The 18,349-nt window shown below is 32.2% G+C and overlaps 1 protein-coding gene across 4 annotated transcripts in view; it reads right to left on the bottom strand.

Annotated features, from left to right (window-relative positions):
* CSMD3 (CUB and Sushi multiple domains 3) overlaps positions 1–18,349 on the bottom strand; it is a 613,333-nt gene that overhangs the window by 345,965 nt on the left and 249,019 nt on the right. For 2 of the 4 annotated variants that reach the window (XM_042035929.1, XM_042035927.1), the window contains 2 exons: positions 10,454–10,531; positions 5,745–5,832 (listed from right to left, as the gene is read on the bottom strand). In XM_042035929.1, the coding sequence (XP_041891863.1) occupies positions 5,745–5,832; positions 10,454–10,531 (166 nt within the window). The remainder of the gene's footprint in view (positions 1–5,744; positions 5,833–10,453; positions 10,532–18,349) is intronic. The other 2 variants (XM_042035930.1, XM_042035928.1) reach the window with 1 other exon arrangement.

The following is an 18,349-nucleotide window of genomic DNA, read 5'->3' on the forward strand; positions in this document are numbered from 1 at the left end:
TCAAATTCAGCTGGTGGACAGTAATAAGCTGAGCATTAGGAAATCAATATGGTGTCTGATGCTGTTTAATATTTTCATCCTCAGTCTTGATGGTGAGACAGAATTTATGCATCTATATATTTATGGATCATATTAAGTAGGAAAAGTAGCTGACACACTGAAGAGCAGACCTTCAATTCAGAAGCCTGACAGAGTCCAGCACTGGGCCAACAGAAATCTCGTGAAACTCAACAAGTAGAGGTACAATGTTCTGCAGTATTGATCAGTAATGTGTTCTCATCATGAATAAAACAAACTATATTTAACAGTACTAGAAGTGGTGGCAGCAGATCAAGTGAATTTATTACTCAGCTGGTGAAGCTATATCTGCAATATTAAGCCCAATATTTTGCCTCTCACTTCAAGAGAGAGACTGGTAAAAACTCAAGAGTTTGGAGGTTAGTCAGAGGCTTAAAGCACAGGATCTACAGTAAAAAGTTAAGGCATCTAGGCTTAATTAGTCTGACAAAGAGAAAGCTAAGGTACTATCTGATAGCAGAGCATAACTATTTCAGGAGCCATTACAAAGATAATGAAGCCAAGCTTTTCTAAATGTGTCAGATAATATACAAGGAACAGTTTAGAAGATTCAGATTTTACTTTACAAGAAATTTCCTTCAATAAAGCCACGCAGAGCTGGAACAGCATACTGAAACTCTTGTGAAATCTTCAATCTTGGGAGTTTTCAGGACTGGCTAAACAAAGCCACAGCTGATCAAGTCCTGCTTTGGGCAGGAGGATGGACTGCATGCCTTCTGGATTGGAAGGACCCTTCCAATCAATATTTCTATGATGCACATAAGCTGCTTAATTTGTCCTGAATTAATGTAAAGCTTTTGCATATCCAATATAGTGTGCTCAGGTAGTTCATAACTCCAAAAATGAATGCTTGACTTGTGTCTCTCAGTACCTTTATCTGCAAATTTCTATTTTTGATAGGACAATAAATGATTGCCATTAGGTTTGCATTTTCATAAAAAACCCCCAAACTTTGGATACATTTTTATTAGGAAAAAAGTATGAATAGATATTAAATAAGGAAGTTAGTATACAAATTTGACAAAACTTTAATCTTGTTTTTAAAGTTTTCATCATGTGCCTCAAGTTTGAGATTCTTCTTTAAACAACAGAAACTAAAAGCAGTAAGGAGTCCAAAATAAAGCTATAGAATCTCTAAAGGATGAGAAAGAGCAAGTTTAAACTTTTGAACTTCATATGAAATTTATACTGAATAGTATTATTTTAATAGTTGGCATTTGTGTAGCAAACTACCTCATTTTAGGTTCTTTTCCTCCACTATTTGATAGGTTCTTTAAATTATTGTTGAAATAATCAATTATGCAAGGCATCAAAACCATCGTTCTGATGTATTAACCTATTCTGCTCATACTTGCAACTGAACAAATTTGAGGAGACCATTTTTAGCCATAGAAGAAAATGTACAGCCAGAAATAACTAAACATCAGCTCTTAAAGTCCATCTCTATCAAATTGCAAATTTATGATATATTTTAATGCCAGCATAAAGAAATAATCAGCATTTCAGCACATATATTATTTCTTCCACCGGCAGCAAAATAAACTAAAGATATGTAAGCTTTCAAGATTATGTGCAGTGAATATATATTTTTTTTAACCTAGCAACTTTCTACACACTACTGATCCACAATTGTTTATGTGCAAGATACAGATAGGTTCTGCTATTGTCTCTTTGAGTCACAGTATGAGAACTGAGCTAAGTCACAGCTTCTCTCTCAAGACCATCCATAGGAACATTTTCGTAGATCAGTTGATACATTACTTGGAAATATTACTGCAAAATGATAGGATTCCATGATAATAGTGTTGGAATATCTAACTCTTCCAAACTTCTGATCAAGAAAAATCCTTACTGTATGCTGAAAAAGCTAAAGTGACAACTAAATTTCAGTTTCAGAGGATTTCCTGACACTCTAGAGGTCATTGGTAATTCATCTTTAAAAAAAAAAGTCATCTTTTCTCACAAAGCTTGTACTGTCAGATACTTGTCCTAGAAAAAGGAACCACTTAACTGTTAAAAAGTGATAGGTGCACAGATCCCGTATAAACTAGCCTCATATTGCACACTGCAAATCAAGTTTTGTTAATTTTTCAGGATGTTTCGCTTCAAGTTTCAGAGTCTGGAAGCTCACATTGCATATCTGCAGAGAATGATAGGTGATTCAGAGAAGATTTAAGGAAAATCAAGAGTGAAACTTCTAGTCAATCTAGTCAATTAATGTTGAACTTCATTCTTCCAAAGAAAATAACTATAAATTAATTTATAAAATGAAAGAATATATTATCATTTAAGTCACCCGTTGGTAAAATAAATTGTCCTTATCATAAACTTCATATTTTTCCTTCTCTTAGTATAATATGTATTTTTAAGACTACACGAGCATTTTTGTCCAACAGTATTCACTGCTTTGTTGTGATACAAGTTTGATCAGAATCTCATCTTTAAATCCTAGTTGGACCACACTACAGAGGTAGAGGGATAGAGAAGCGCTCATTCATCCATATCATGAAGACAGAACTTTGAGATGGTGGTGGAAGAACACGGTTGCCTCACAATAAAACACCTGTTCAAGGATAATTCATCTGGATATATTTATTCCCATAGAAACAAAGAAAAATAAAAACAAGACCCCGTGAAAACTTTTTATCTATTACATATTATATTTTACAGAGTGGCATTGATTCTAAAACTGGACACGTGGAAAATATGTTTATTTTACTAGGTGACAAGTAAAGTAAAATCTGAAATTTCAGCAGAATAATCACTATTGTTTCTAAAATTTTAAGAAACTCCTGGGGAAGGGAAGTTTTCTTTCTAAAGTAAAATATTTTTCTCAGTACAGGAAAAGCTGGCAGCTATAAGTAAGTTTCCTTGACTTTATTTCAACATGCAAAATCTTGTATGCTCAAATAGGCATCTAGCATCAGAAGCAATGCCTTTAATACTCCAAAAGACAGCTGTGCGGAATTTTCACATTAGAAAAAATATCCAAAAGGGTAAACATGAAATTACAGGCCCCAAATAATGTCGTGGAATACTCCAGTTTGTCTTAGAGCTTGCATTACAGATTTTCTAACCCTGTGTAAGAACCATGTAAGAGGAAATGAATGTGCTGAGAGCAGGTAGTGTTGAAATGAGAACAGAAGTAAAACTGCAATACAATGTTTCCAAACCTGCACCTTCACATTTGAAGAAAGCTGAGGAGATGTGACAAGAGCATGTTCTTCTCTAAAATATATTAAATTTTACAGAAATTAAATTAATAGAGATAGAACTAAACCCTTCTTCAAAATACTATGTTTTCAAATGAAGGCATTGTAATTGGAATTGTCACTTTCTTTTCAGAAAGGAAAAAAAGAGACAAGCTTAAAGTAAAGCTATTTCCTTCATTACAGAGAGAGTGACTTCAAGAAGGGAAAGGCAAAAGTGTGCTATTTTTCTGTATGCCAGGTATAAGACAGCCCGGAAAAGATTTTCCATAGTACTGGATGTTTTTAACTAAATGTAAATGTCTAACTTATTTATTTAAAATAATTTGTAACCTTCTTACTTTGGAAGCTTATGAAGCAATTGAACAACCATTATGATAATGGCAAGAACTAAAACCAGGTTAACTCAAAAAGGAATTTTATTAAGTGCTGAAAATTTTTAGTCTGCTTTTGTTCCCCATAAGACCTTTATCAATGTATGAAGTGTTCAGCTTGAGACAAATGTACGTTTTACTAATGTGCACCAGTGCTGTTCTTTACTAGTATAAATCCCAACAGATAATTTGGGGATTCTTTTCTTTTTTTTAAGAGAAAAAAAATCACCGAGATTAGTGAGAAATTAGAGAAAAAAATCACTGGAAAATATATTGACTCTTCTACTTGTATATCTTGTATACTATTGTTCAGTAATTTGAATGTCTTCTCCTTTCATTTTCTCATAAATGCATTTGAAATAGGAAAGCCTGATACATCATCCCAGTGTACAGTGAAATATAATGCTAACTGAAATCCTTATATTTTGGTCCAAAAAGAAAGATGAGGGCATGATCATCATCATATCTTCTTTGAGATACTGCCCTCGCATAAGTTTAACTAGAACAATCTTTGCAAGTAGGTCTTTTCATGATCACTTGCAGAGATAACACTAGAAAAGAACTGGCAGGTTGTCTGTCAAAGGCTGTTGCTCTCAAGCCATATTTTTGAAGTTAAAATACAATACACCAGCCAAAGTAATGATTCTAGAAAGTGTGACAGTTAAATACAGCTAATTTTTTTTTATTTCTTTGAAAATATCAACTTTTTTTTGCCAGCTAGCATTAGAAATTACATTTTTCTAAAATTAATTGTAAAGCTTTCTCTAATGCACATTGAACTTTTGCTTTTTTCAAAACTAGAGAAATAGGGAGACTATTATGACTAATTGAGAAATTATAACTGTTTTCTAGCTAGCACATTTACTTAGGATGTAATTGTCAGTCCTGTCTTCTGTTTGATTACAAGGAGAAAAGACAAAACACTCACACAAAAATGCACAAGAAGATATGTAAAAGAATGACGTATCGTAATTTTGTAAGATCTTTGTACATCCAGATTACTCTAAGAGTTATCTTCAAATGCTTAGAAGTGTGTTGTGGGATACGTACAATATAAAAGATGTAGCAAACAAACCTGAAGGTAATAAAACCAATTAGTTTTAAAATTATTTCCCTTCTACTTCTTTTGTTGTTTTTCTTTCATCATTGAGGTGTGTTGAAGAGTTTTGTAAACATAATATGAAATTAGCATATGATGTGAAACAAGAACATAGCTTTAGATTAATTTTTTTGTAGTCTTAAGTGTCTTTATATGTCAAATATAAAATAATATGCATATTAACCCTTTAAAATAAATGTTCAACAATCGAAAAGGAAAAAAATTAGAAACCCAGAAAAGAGATTAAAATTAATCCAAAACATTCTCAAAAATTCATTATGTATATGTCTCTACTCATCAACCACTGGTGATACTGAAATTAGGAGTCATGTTCACTGAGGAAACATGGGAATGTTTTGAAAGAGTATTGAAAGCCTATTTTATCTTACAAGATAAGGACTTTGAAAGATATCTGCAAATAGAAAAGGATACATAAAAAATAATTTAAAAAATAGTCTGTAATAAGAGTGCTAAACCAATGTGAGGACTATTAGGGAAATACGTCTGCATGTATCAAACTTCTGGGTTCCTGATAAACATACTGCAGGAAATGCAGTATTCTCTTTTAGAGTCCAATGAATATTTCTGTAAGATGTAAAATTTCTTCTCTAAGGTTTTATTGTTCTTCTTGTCTTCTAGTCAGTTTTGCTTTGTCCTTTGCAAAAACCTCCAGTACAACATGTATGCTCAATATTTATAAATCTAACACAGTAATTACAAGATAAAATAACGTAAACTTACCTTCAATCCAATTTTTGCCAGATTTTCAGAGATACATGATCTCTTTTAAGTAGGTATTTTATCTTTTTGCATACTAAGTACATGCTATATTACATTACATAATTTTGTACAGAATTCTAACACACTTTTTACTAAGAAAGTCAGTTTTGAAAGAGTACTCAGCAACAGTAATATATTTTTAACATATTCATTTTCCAAGTTCAGTATTAGAGAAATGATACAATGGTAGAATTTATATTTTACCTAAAATCTGAGCCTATCCGTTTTCCATTTTCTGGTTCTCCAGGATCTGGACACAAATTGGACGCCTGTTTAATACCTCCCTCATTTACTGGAAAAAAAACAAAAACAAAACAACAAAATAAAATAAAATAACAAAAAAAGAAGAGATAAAATAATGAAGTTTCTAGAAAACACAGAGGTAAGCAATTATATATATACGAAAGAGTATATTCTTTCCATTTTGGATCTTTTAAAACAGAATTTCTACAGAATATGATCACCCTTATAAACTCTGGTTTCAATACATACGTTTTTCCTCACTATAATAAAAAAAGCATGCATTTTCTGATTTTTTTTCCAAAAAAGTAACACAAGTTTTTTATCAGATGTATTAATCAGCTATTTTGTTTGTTTGCAATATTATTGAATCTGAATGGAAATGTTATTTTTATTTCTCTAGAAACATTAACATTTAAAGGAGTGTTCATCAGGTTTAGGGCTGTAAGATTTTATTCTGAACATACGCTAACAAATGTCATCTCCACTAAGAGCTGACCTTTTCTCCTTGAATTATAATAAAACTTGAATGCATAAGCTTCTGCTGAGAGAATTGTCCTTAATCAGTATTGAAAATGTATATATTCCCAAAATATGGTGATCTGAAGGAAAACTCAAAATGCCAGTTTGATTTGCATAAATTTGTCTTTCAATAAACTAAAATGGTTTCAGAGAGAAACTTCCTGTGAACCATTCTCTGTATTTTTTCCAGAAATTTGTATGTAACAATCTAACCCTCAGCATATTCAACCACCTATGCACAAAACTGAAAAATTAGCAAAGGAAGTTACTAGGCTATTTGATGAATTCATGGCTTGACAGAAAAATATTAAAAAAAAAACAAGTTGACGTGAAGCCAAGTAATTTTCATTAACCTTTATTCATCTTTGTTACTGATGAACTAGACCAGTGGATTTGCAGTACTAGAATTTTACTTCCCTTTAAGGAAGAGGTTTGCATGCAATCAGGGTAATCCTACTACTGGATTAAAAAAAAAAAAGTGTATTCTAACTATATTTCTAAAGGGTGTTGATTAAATTTCAGCTTTTAATGAAGAGGAATATAATTCAGAATACTTGGAGGTTTCTCTTCCTTGAAATTTGTCTTCTTGCACACACAGAAAGGGAAGAATTAGTTTTGCATCCCTGAAGAAGCCAAAGGCCAAATGCAAATGTTGTAGAGGCTTAAACAGAAAACAGCTCAACGTGGCACACTGCTCCAAAAACCTACCAAGCTCAGCACTTGTCAGCTGGAACCACAGTATTTTCTCTCCTCCATCCCAAAACACCTGTAATATGTCAAAGGTTGCTCTAAAAGCAAACCAAGGCAATCTCTGTTCCTCTGGATTTCCATGTTAGGGGACTTCTGGGCCAGGAGGAGTCTTCCTCCTGGTTTCAGATTTCAGTCTTTTCCTCCTCCAAGAGGTACACATGTGATGAAAGCATACTTGCTACAGAAACCCATGTTAATGCTAGTGTTGGAATATATATCTTTCTCTGACAACTGCAATTCCATAGACTACATTTAACAAGGCCTTCTTGTTGGATAAGCATTTAGAACTAACTCTCTCTTTGAAACATCTGGGTGCTTCATTATGAGACATGAGAAACTCAGAATCATCAAAAGTAGCCTACATATATATAGAAGACATTGAAACTTTTCAAATATTAGATATATATTAAACCTATAGTTAAAAAATTATTCATGATGTCTGAAAATAATATTATAGAAATTATAATGGTGCCATTTGGCCATGCATTGTATATCAATGCACACAGAAGAAATTTTTACTGTAAAAAATAGAAATAGTGTTTAAACAATATTATTTCTATTTATTATAATTCATGTTTTAATATTTCAAATACTTATTTTGTTTTTGTACATTATGTCTCCCCATACACAGGTAATAGAGCAAATATTCACATAAAAAGAACATTCTACTGGATTGCAAGACAGAAGAACTATTATACACTTCGATTTCTATCAGCTTGATTTCTTCTAGAAATAGAAGCTTGAAAATCATATTAGTTTTCGACACCTTCTGTATAAAGTCTCCTTCCTAGAAATACTCTACAAAATAGAATTTTAAATTTATGGAATTAACAATATTCATAAATAAAAATATAAAGGCTAGTTTTAAAGAAAATCAATAACATAATTAATTTTAAAAATAATTCATACATATACTGCAGTAAAAATACAAAAGAAAAAGAGGTAAATATTGATTTCTGATTTGATCCCAATTGCAAAGTGCATTTGCACAATCTTAAACCCATTCTGTTAAGTACCTAGTGAAAAGTAATTTCACATTTTAGGATTTTTGTATTCATGTAACTTTTATAGACATAATGCCTGAATTTTCAGTCTCCAGCCCTATGTAATTCCACAGATAACTGTCAATATATTTTTGTTTTACACCCTAGATGCTCATATGACAATAAGCAATTAAAGGGTTTCCTGTAGTAAATTAAATGCATCTAGGCAAAGCATTCATTCATAGTCTGGTCATGAAACTGGTATCAAGAAACTTCAGAGTTCTAATTCAGATTGAATTAGATCTGCCAATTAATTCATTTGTTAGGGTCAACACTTCTAAACTGAAGCTGATGCATACTTGTTTCAAAGTGAATCATCATATCAAATATCACCATTCTGGCTTTGCTCTGTGCAAATCACGTGTGCATTAGTATTGAATGTTATACAACTTAAAAAAAATAATTAAAAAAAAGATGTAAAATAATGAAAGGACATACAGATAAGAATGCTAGATGAAAATTTCTAAAGACATTGCTAATACAAGGCATAATGTAAAATAGATATTCACTTATCATTATTTTCACTAAGAGTTGAATGTTGGTCATTATTTTTTAAAGGACCCTATCTGCCTTTGTAATGAAAGTACAGACCCAGCTGAGGCCACACTGAGAAAATTATCTAGTCAACAGCCAAATACATAAGCTTCTTACAAAATACTATCTCTTCAGCATCCTCAGCTACCAAAGTAACTTGAGAATCAAATGCTAGATTACAATATGAAACCTTAGTTATCTATTTATGACAAGATTATGATCACTAAAAGTACAAATCACCAAGGTTTTCACCTTCACTTATTATTGACTCATAATCTATTCTGCATAATCAACAACAAAAAAGATGAAGAGTTTAAAAGATAAAGTTTCCAGCTTCATATAGAATATCATAACATATGAAATTATCTAAAGACCTTCAAAAATATGTTGATAAATTTCATCGCTTATTTAATAATAATCAGCTTTGGATATAATGAGTATCTGGCACTTCATTATAAATATGGAGTTCCTGTTAGAGTTGATATAATTGAAAATGTAATGACTGGTGCAAAATAAGCAATCTCTTTTATCATCCATTGTATTATTATTGTATTACTATTTGTAACTACAGAATCACAGATGGGCCGTCAGACAGAGATCTAAGTGATGTACTTTATAAACACTACTGTAATTATCTTAGTGTTATTTCTTTTGCATAATCAGTCTGTTTTCCATTCACCCAATAGGTATAAGAAGAATATTTGTTTTTAAATGTCTTGATACAAAGTTTGCAAAAAAACCAGAAATGTCTTACAGAACTATTTAGGTGATGCAGTTGACAGGGAAGTTGAATATGGCAATACATGACATTACAAAAATTGAACAGAAGTGTGCTTTGCTTTATTTTTCTGACTTGGTAAATGTTAAAGAGTCTTTCTTCTTAAAGACATCTTTCTCTGAAAAAAAGAAATCATATCTAATACCTTGACAGTTTAAAATCTAACACCGAAAGTTAAAATGTATGCTAATGTATCCTGCTAAATTCTGCAAACTGAATCCATCATTGATACTTTAAACAAATAATTAGTGCAAACATGTCCAACCTAGGGAGCTTCAAAAGCAAGTCCTTTCAGTCCTGTGAAGAATAATGAAATGTAGTATAATCCAACGTATGTTAAATATTTAGTCTATTTTATTTACTTCTAAAATATTTACAATGTGGTTCTATTCCAAAAAGGCCTCTATAAAAATGGCACATTCTTTTTCAAAAGTATCCTTTTAATATATTTAGAGACACACCTATTTAATTTGTGCTAGAAAGTTGCCTGACTCCTCCTTACAATTTAATCAGGACATCGTCCACTGAGACGTCAAGCACTTTCAGTTTCTAATTTCTGTAATTAAAATTGAAGGCACCAAGCATCTCCAGAATTTTTAAAGCTACACCTAGTTAATCAGTTAAAATGTCAAACTTAATGAATAAAAAAAAAAAAGTCAAAAAGTGACCTCATATGTTGTTGTGCACTTGTAAATGAGGATATACTTTAGTTTGCACAGCATTTGATGCTACTACTAGAGTTCAATTAAAGTAATAGATCTCCTATTCACAGCTGAATTTACAGCTGACACCTAGGAGGCTGAGTATTTATTTCCTTGCAAATACTGTAAATTTATTGTGAAATTATCGACAAAATAATGTGTCCTTCTACAATGCCAGATTTATAGAAAGTCTGTCTTTAGAGTAGAACCATGCTTAAAAATTCACCATGCAGACTGGAGAAACCAGTTCTATTATAAGAAATACATAAATAATTACACACAAACAATACACCACAAAGTTCACTCTTGCACTAGAAAAAAGTAACAAAAAAAGAATACACTCACAGATAGAAAACTTGTTGCTGTTGTCTTTCCCTGGAAACAATTTAAATCCTCTAGATTTAAAATCTATGGCCTTTTTCACTAGTTAAAAAAACAAAAACAAAACATGTATCAGGAAATACAATCTAAAATATTTCATTTGACAAATTTTATCATGGTAGTATATACAAATTAGAGTACTGGCTACCTCACAAGTTCAGATTTTATACCTTTGGTGTGAAACAATTTACAAAAATAAATATTGAGACCAATTTGTATACCTGACAAAGGAAAGGAGTGATATTTGCAAGTTAATTGTTCTCCTGCATAACCAATTTAAAAAAGTATGGCCAAAAGTTTTTATTTCCATGCACCACATAATTGTCTAAAACATTGTCACACACTTATGGAACTTGGAAAATGAAAAGGATTATAAATATGTTTGCTCTAAAATAGCTGTTTCTTCTGTGTTGGGAACCAAAAAGAAGAAAAAAGATATTTGAATATAGAAAATAAAATACAGTCTGCTGTCCTGCTGTTGGTTCTGCAGCTGGTCTTTCTAGCTTGAAAACTGTTATTTGCAAAATGTGATATGGAAGGTAGCTATCTCCCACCTCTCCCCTAAGCCTACAGCTCATTTGTTTCTGTAAAAGTCCTTCTTGTGGACTGGCTTTATGATATACACAGTTAATCCAGGCCAACCTTGTGGCCTCAAAATATCTTTGAAAGAAAAAACTAATAAAAAGAGAATAAATCCAAAACTTAACATATATAAAAAAATGTAAGCAAGAATAAGCAAAAACACTACAAGAAACTTTCCTTCTCAGTCATTAAACTAAGTGCCTCATCTCTAATATGCTTGGCATGTGAGCAGTGAATTATAAATTAAAATGGACCTTCTTAAACAATTCTAAATGTTAAGTATAAATTGATTTTAGGTGGCTTTATATATATATAATTTATTACTTAAGTGGCTTTATAGCCACTATAGCAACTATATATTTTTAAAAAGCTATATGGAAGATTATGTTTTATCTTGGCTACAAGCAAATACTGCTGATGAAGACAGAATAGATTAAAGGAACTACATCTAGGAGAACTTAACATAAGAAGATAGACTGTATGTTGTCAAAGAATTTTTCATACCCATTACGTCTTACAGAAAATCAATGGATATTCAAAGAACCTTTACATTAGGTATAAATGAGTAGCTAAATACTGTTGTTGTCTTTTTATAAATAAAAGTATTATTACTAATCACAAGAGCAGAACCAGATTCAGAAGAAAGAGGGTACTACTAAGGAAGACAATTTATAGGATAGGTACAGGATATGTTAATAAATTTTTTTTACACTTCTGATTGGAGACCATATTTTCTTATAAATACAAAATCACTATTATCTCAAAAGGCAAAATGCAAATTTACTTGTGTGTTATTATAACGTAACTTATAAACATTGATGGTGTATATATATATATATGTATGTGATAATTTCCCAGCAATAATGTCATATATTATATGATAATGGTTCTGGGAAATACATTATTTGCAGAAGTGAAATATATGTTGCCACAAAGTACAAGATTTTGGGGTTTTTTTACCCTTAATAGGAGAAGCCCCATCCCCTCTCCAAATTAAAAGAAGTCCATAAACAATTCTATCCTCAGTGGAAATCATAGATCCAACAACTCTACCTTCATACAGTAGAGCAATACTGGAATAACAGTAATGCTTTCTTGTCATTATCTGAGCTTTCTAAAATGTTATTTCTACGTAAATAGGAATGTTGTACTATAGCTCTGACCCTCTTCTGTCTTTCTTTGAGGATCAGTCTAAAATAACTCCTCATGAATCAGAAGACAGGCTTAATTATTCTTCCAGCACCTAAGCAAAATGGGAGTGGTCTTGAATATATGATCTCAGGTGCTGGAATGGGTTTAAATGCTCTCATTAGAGACATGTTTGTCCTTTATTTTCAGAAGTCATCACAACACCATACTAAAGCAGGAAGACTGTCCTGTACTTTTGTTCATTTGTTTGTACTCGTTCTGAAACACAATGGCATATTCCTAGTTTATGTACACAAGACGAGTTCACAAGATGTAAGGTGGAACAGAAAATAGTTAAAAGAGTGTCTTGGTGACTGCACTGAAATCAGTCAAAGACTTTTATAATCCATTGCATCACTTTGCTGAGGCTATTAAATATCATTAGGTAAGCAAGCAATTCCAGTTTTCTAAAGCACCTTTACAAGAGAAGAATTTTACTCTTAACTGGGGTTTGTATTTTGATTTACTGAACAGTAGTTTCTGAGTACACTGTGAAGGAGAATTTATAGATATTTGTATGGCAAACATGCCACTACTAAGCTATATGTTGGGCTGCAAGTGCATGTACATAAAAACAACCCCACCATCACAAAAAACATCCCCTACCCAATAAATAGATTACTTTATACTTGGCAAAATAGTGCTTATTTTGCATGTCAAACACATGACAGTAAGTACTGAAAGTGGATTTCACTTTCCAGAAGTCTCAGAGGATGGATTCATGACAGCAAACTGTGTAGTTGTATGCATCTAAGCCCATCCACAAAGAAAAACACATTAAGAGTTCAGTTCATCAGGTCTTAAGATACCTACTTTTGCATGAGATGAGTTTATATGCCCATTTCTCTCAAGAAAAAGAGTTCAGATGTAACAATGCTACAAATCGTTAAATATGGTTAGACTAGTATGTTCTCATATTTTTGAACAGCCAAGAGCCAAGAAAATAGATTACACCAACGAAGTAGGATACTCCTGGGGAGACATACCAATATAATAGGAAGGCAGTGATAAGACATTAGTATATTTAAAAAATAATCTAAATTTATAAAACCCTATATGACATAACCATTGTTCAGTGTTATAATGCAAGGAGACGCTTAAATTTTTTTTAATAATGCTTTAAATACATGTGGCTTCTAGCTTGGTTGGTTGGTTTGTTTTAAATTTATAGATAAGGACAGCAGGTGTGTTTATTTGCGCTGTTTATTTTTGGAGGAGAAGGAACACTGGTGAACATCTACCCAAAAAAATCTCTGTCAATCCTGAATCTATTTTTGATCACATGACTGGATGAAGCATAACAAGTAGCATTGGAACTCTGTGAAACCAAATCAGAGATTATGTCAAAACCCTGAAAATAATTTAAGCATCCATCTTGGGATTTCTGCTCAACACTGCTCACGCTTTATTCGTAGTTCAAGTCACTTTAATAAAAATACAGAATTATTATTATAGAATTATATAATGGTTTGGGTTGGAAGGGACCTAAGGATCATCTAGTGCCAAGTCCCCTGCTGTGGGCAGGGACACCTTCCAATATAACACCTTGATGAAAGCCCCATCCAGCCTGGCCTTGAACACTTCCAGGAATGGGGCATCCACAGCTTCTCTGGGAAACCTGTTCAAGTACCTCATCACCCTCATAGTAAAGAACTTTTTAATATCTAATCTAAACCTACCCTTTTTCAGCTTAAAGCCATCCCCTGTTGCTCTATCGCTACATGCCCATATAAAAAGCCCCCCTCCAGCTCTCTCGTAGGTCCTCTTCAGGTAATTGAAGGTGCTCCAAAGTCTCCACAAAGCCTTCACTTCTTCACACTGAACAGCCCCACCTTTCTCTCTCTCACACTCTTTCTCTGTAACTTTTTCTAAGGCTAGAAGGCGCAATATTTTCTGTAAATAAGGAAAATGGAACTGAATGCTGTACTAAGGAGGGAAGGATATGAACAGTCCCAGTAACGAAGGAAGTCCAGGTAAGAACTTTTGCGTTACAGATGTGTGAACTAACATTCAGTCAATAGACAAATGAGAGACACGTACACTTTTCAAGCAGCCAATTAAAAGTGAAATGTGTTCAGAATTATTTTCTTGAAGTTTTTCACCAAAAATTGTCTCCCATGTAAGATAATGAAGATTCTAACACTTACAGGGAAAATTTTAGGCACACGTAAAAATTAAAATATTGTCTTTTTTTTCTTTAATAAAAAGGTTGTGTAATTGTGTATATTTATGCAAATTCATATTTGCATGTATACAGACATGCTACATACAAACACTTGTAAGAGAGGACTAAGTCTGACAATTCCAGCATTTTATACTTCAGGATAGGTACTGCATTAAAAAAGGGCCTCATGTAAATAAGTTTTAAGTATATATATCATAAAAACCCCCACTTAGATGTAAAATCTGAATAACAACCTTAAGTACAGCAAGCTCTCAAACACTAGAAAAAAAATTTATTTTGAATGAAGATTGTTCAGTTGACACAGTTCTGACTTCATTGAAAAAGTGTGTCCTGAGAGCCAAATGAGAAATCAATTTCAAGAAAAATTTGATTCTACAATATAGAAGCATCAGGGTATATAGCCAAGTGAAGGATATTTATTTAAAACACTGTCAACCTGTAAATTTGCGTCTTTGTTTTGGTTATGCAACAGCATTTATGTAAAGGAAGTGTCCCTCTCATCATTTCTATACTTTGTAAATTTTCAAATCAAATATAAACAATATTTAAAATGCTGAGGACTAAACCACCACTGTTTTATACAAAGCAGGCACTCAGGGTGCATTACTTCAATTAACTATACAGAACAATGGAAAAAGTCCTTTCCTTCTCCAGAACTACTCTTACTTGATATTCACTATCACTCAGCTAACGGAGATGGAGAACAATATGATAACAACAAAGCCATTATTTCAAGATTGTATGTACATCCCTACTTAAATTACATCTGCAAAAATATCATACTATTGGAAAATGAGTTATCTGAGAAATAAAGAGTAATTAACTCATCATCTGCTTTCTGAAGTGACCAAAAAATTTGTTTGGAATACAGCGTAGAACTGATTTTGACTTGTGCAGAGCCAGTAATTCACTGATTATTTAAAATCTTCGATACATGATGATGGCAGATTTTACTCACAACAACTGCTATTTCTAGTGACAGAAACAAATGCATCATATACTTTGGACCCCAGCATTATCTGTGCATGTGCAAATATGCCAGATACATTATGCATGATACTTCCAGTTCCTCTTTGGCATATGTCTATTTCATTGTATTTCCTCTAGAAGTACATCTGCCGCCTGAATGCACTGAACTTACTACTCTCATGAAAGTCAGTTCCTTTTTTGTTTTCTTTATATTCACATCATATTGACTACACATGTGATACAACTAATTATCCAGCATTTCCAAATTCTAACAATGCAAGTATTGAATATCCAAGTATCTTAGAGATCACCACTTTAAGGGATTGCACAGATGGGGTGGGCATGGGAGGAAAGAGATAGAAACTTATTTAATTTTTATATGATGGCACTTCAGGCTTTAGAAATGTACGTGAAAAATCTCTAAATCTAGTGATTATCCAAATAAACTTCACTGTAACCCAACACACCAACTAATGTAGCACTATCTTCTACAACCTTTCTGCACCTTGAAAGTCAGCATTAGAGAACATGGATTTTCATCAGTTTTTGTAGCACAGCATGACCTTCATGGATTAACAATTTCTTAAATATGAAGAGCCATACAGAAGATGAACAGACTGCAAAGTGGTGAAAACATCCACTTTTCATACTAATAAATTTTTCACTTTTTACATGAGCTGATCTTAGTTTTTCATTTACTACCCACACCCTCCACCCTTTTCCCCATATCCTCTGCCCCTTTAACCTCTAAAGTCCCCTGGTCAAATCAAATTGTATAGAAGATTTATATTTCAAATTACTGCAACTACTGCATTACTACATTGAACTACTGCACTGTATTACTAATATAAAATGATCTAAATTACAGTTTTTCTAGTATTTTCTATATTTTATGTATATCAATTTCTCTAATTTGAAAAAAATAATTATTTAAAATGAAGGAAGTATGGTTAATATGTGTATTTTAATATTAATTTATAGTTGCACTACTGATAATTTGGTTTTTACATTCTAACTAAAATACATCTGATTTATACCAGCAATTTGTGGACAAAAGAAGAAAACTGGAAATACCGAGGGAAAGTAATGCCACAACACATCAGACAAATATCAATTATAGAAGTAAACATGAATAGCGTAATGAAGAACAGTTAAGAACTGCAGGAACTGAAAAAAACATGAATAGGAAAAACAAGTTCATAGAAGAAAATTGACAGGGAAGTATAAAAGGCAAAAATTCAATTAAAACATTAACACAATTAATTTTTTGAAATCAGTATGGCTGATTTTCTTTTTCCCTTTCTTCCCTTCTAACCACTCCAGACTTGACTTTTGGATGACAAATTATCTCCTTTCCTACTTCCAAGTGCAAAGATACCAAGAAGTTTAGGACATTATTGTCAATTTTTCTCTAATAAAAATCTCAACATTAACAAACCATCCATTATAAAGTTCATCCAACAAACAGAATGTATCTATGTGATTTGTTGCACATGTTAAGTGGGTATTTCCAAAAGTATTACGGAATATTAAACAAATATAATTCAGGGATTAAGTGTTTGAGTGCTAGATTATGTTTGTGTTATGCTTATTTCTTGAAACTTTTAAAATTTTCCAAGAAGAAAACTTCTTATATACAAATCTTCTTATATACAAATAATCTTAGAAATATAGAATGCAATAATCTTACTGCCAAATACATTTACTTTCTTCAACCCTCATCTTTTTAGTTCTGGGTTTCACTTACAAAAACAAAGGAAAAAAAAAAAAAACCCTGAGGACATATGCACATTGATTACCTACTAGACTTAAAAATATTTAACAGCTGTTCAAAAAACCTCTCTGTCCCTACTCCTCCTTTCCTCTTGCTCCTTCTAAGTAAACCTCAAAAAATTAGGATATGTGAATACATATTTTCTAACAAATCCTTAAAAGTTTTATATTGAATAATCCCAATGTAATGACCTATCATACACTTTCATTATAATCTTTCAAAGAAAAGAAAAAAAATCAAGATAAGTTTCTCTTAACATGCTTTTGTTCTCAAAAGTTTTATTAGCAAATTATTTATTTTCCTGTAACAAATCTTAAAATCTTCTTTCCTTCTACCATCATAAATTCTCCTGTAAGACAGAAGGAAAAAGAAATGCTGTTTTAATAGGGAACACCCAGTAGCAAGATTTTTTCTCCCTGATTCATTTTGTCCTGGCCATTACTAAGATGCTATATAAGGCCAGATATCAAAAAGCATAAGGCAAGCTGGGATAGACAACTCTTCTTAAAGAAGAAAGGGGAAAGGACAGAGAAATTATAAAAGCTTACAGGAAAGTAATAAAAAAATAGAGCTGAAAACATAGAGAAAGAGAATGGAGATATCAGTAAAATTAATAAGATTTTGTAAAGAAACAGTTAAGTAAAATTATCAAAGCATATGTATTTCCTCAAACTGAGAATATATGGTTAAAAATTTGCAAATACTTAGTGACATTTCTGCTCTTTGAAAAGAGAAGTTTGGAGTCATGAAATTTTTTGGAATCCGGAGGTCTCTTGAAAATAATTTTCCTAAAGAAAGCACTGAGACACTTTTGAACTGCTAGATGATGACTGGAGTCATCCATTAAGACTTCCTGGCACTATTTGAGCCTGAGTCTGCTAAGCAATTTTTTTTCTTCAACTACTGTATCTCTTTTTCAGACTGGTTTTTTTTTCTAAATTTAATTTATGACTTACGAACTGTACTAGAGGTCTTTTTGCATTGTTTGCACCTGGTACTCATTTGTTTCTCGGGCCATTTAATTACTATGTATGTGTATTTCCATATTAAAATGAACATTGAGAACAGAATAGAATAGAATAGAATAGAAAAAACAGAATAGTTGGAAGGGACCAATGACAATCAATAGTCAACTGCCTGACCACTTCAGGGCTAACCAAAA

Source organism: Corvus kubaryi, unplaced genomic scaffold (genome assembly GCF_017639235.1).
Source record: "Corvus kubaryi isolate FWS band 111438036 unplaced genomic scaffold, C.kubaryi_AGA036_p1.0 37385, whole genome shotgun sequence".
NCBI classification, from domain to species: Eukaryota; Metazoa; Chordata; class Aves; order Passeriformes; family Corvidae; genus Corvus; species Corvus kubaryi.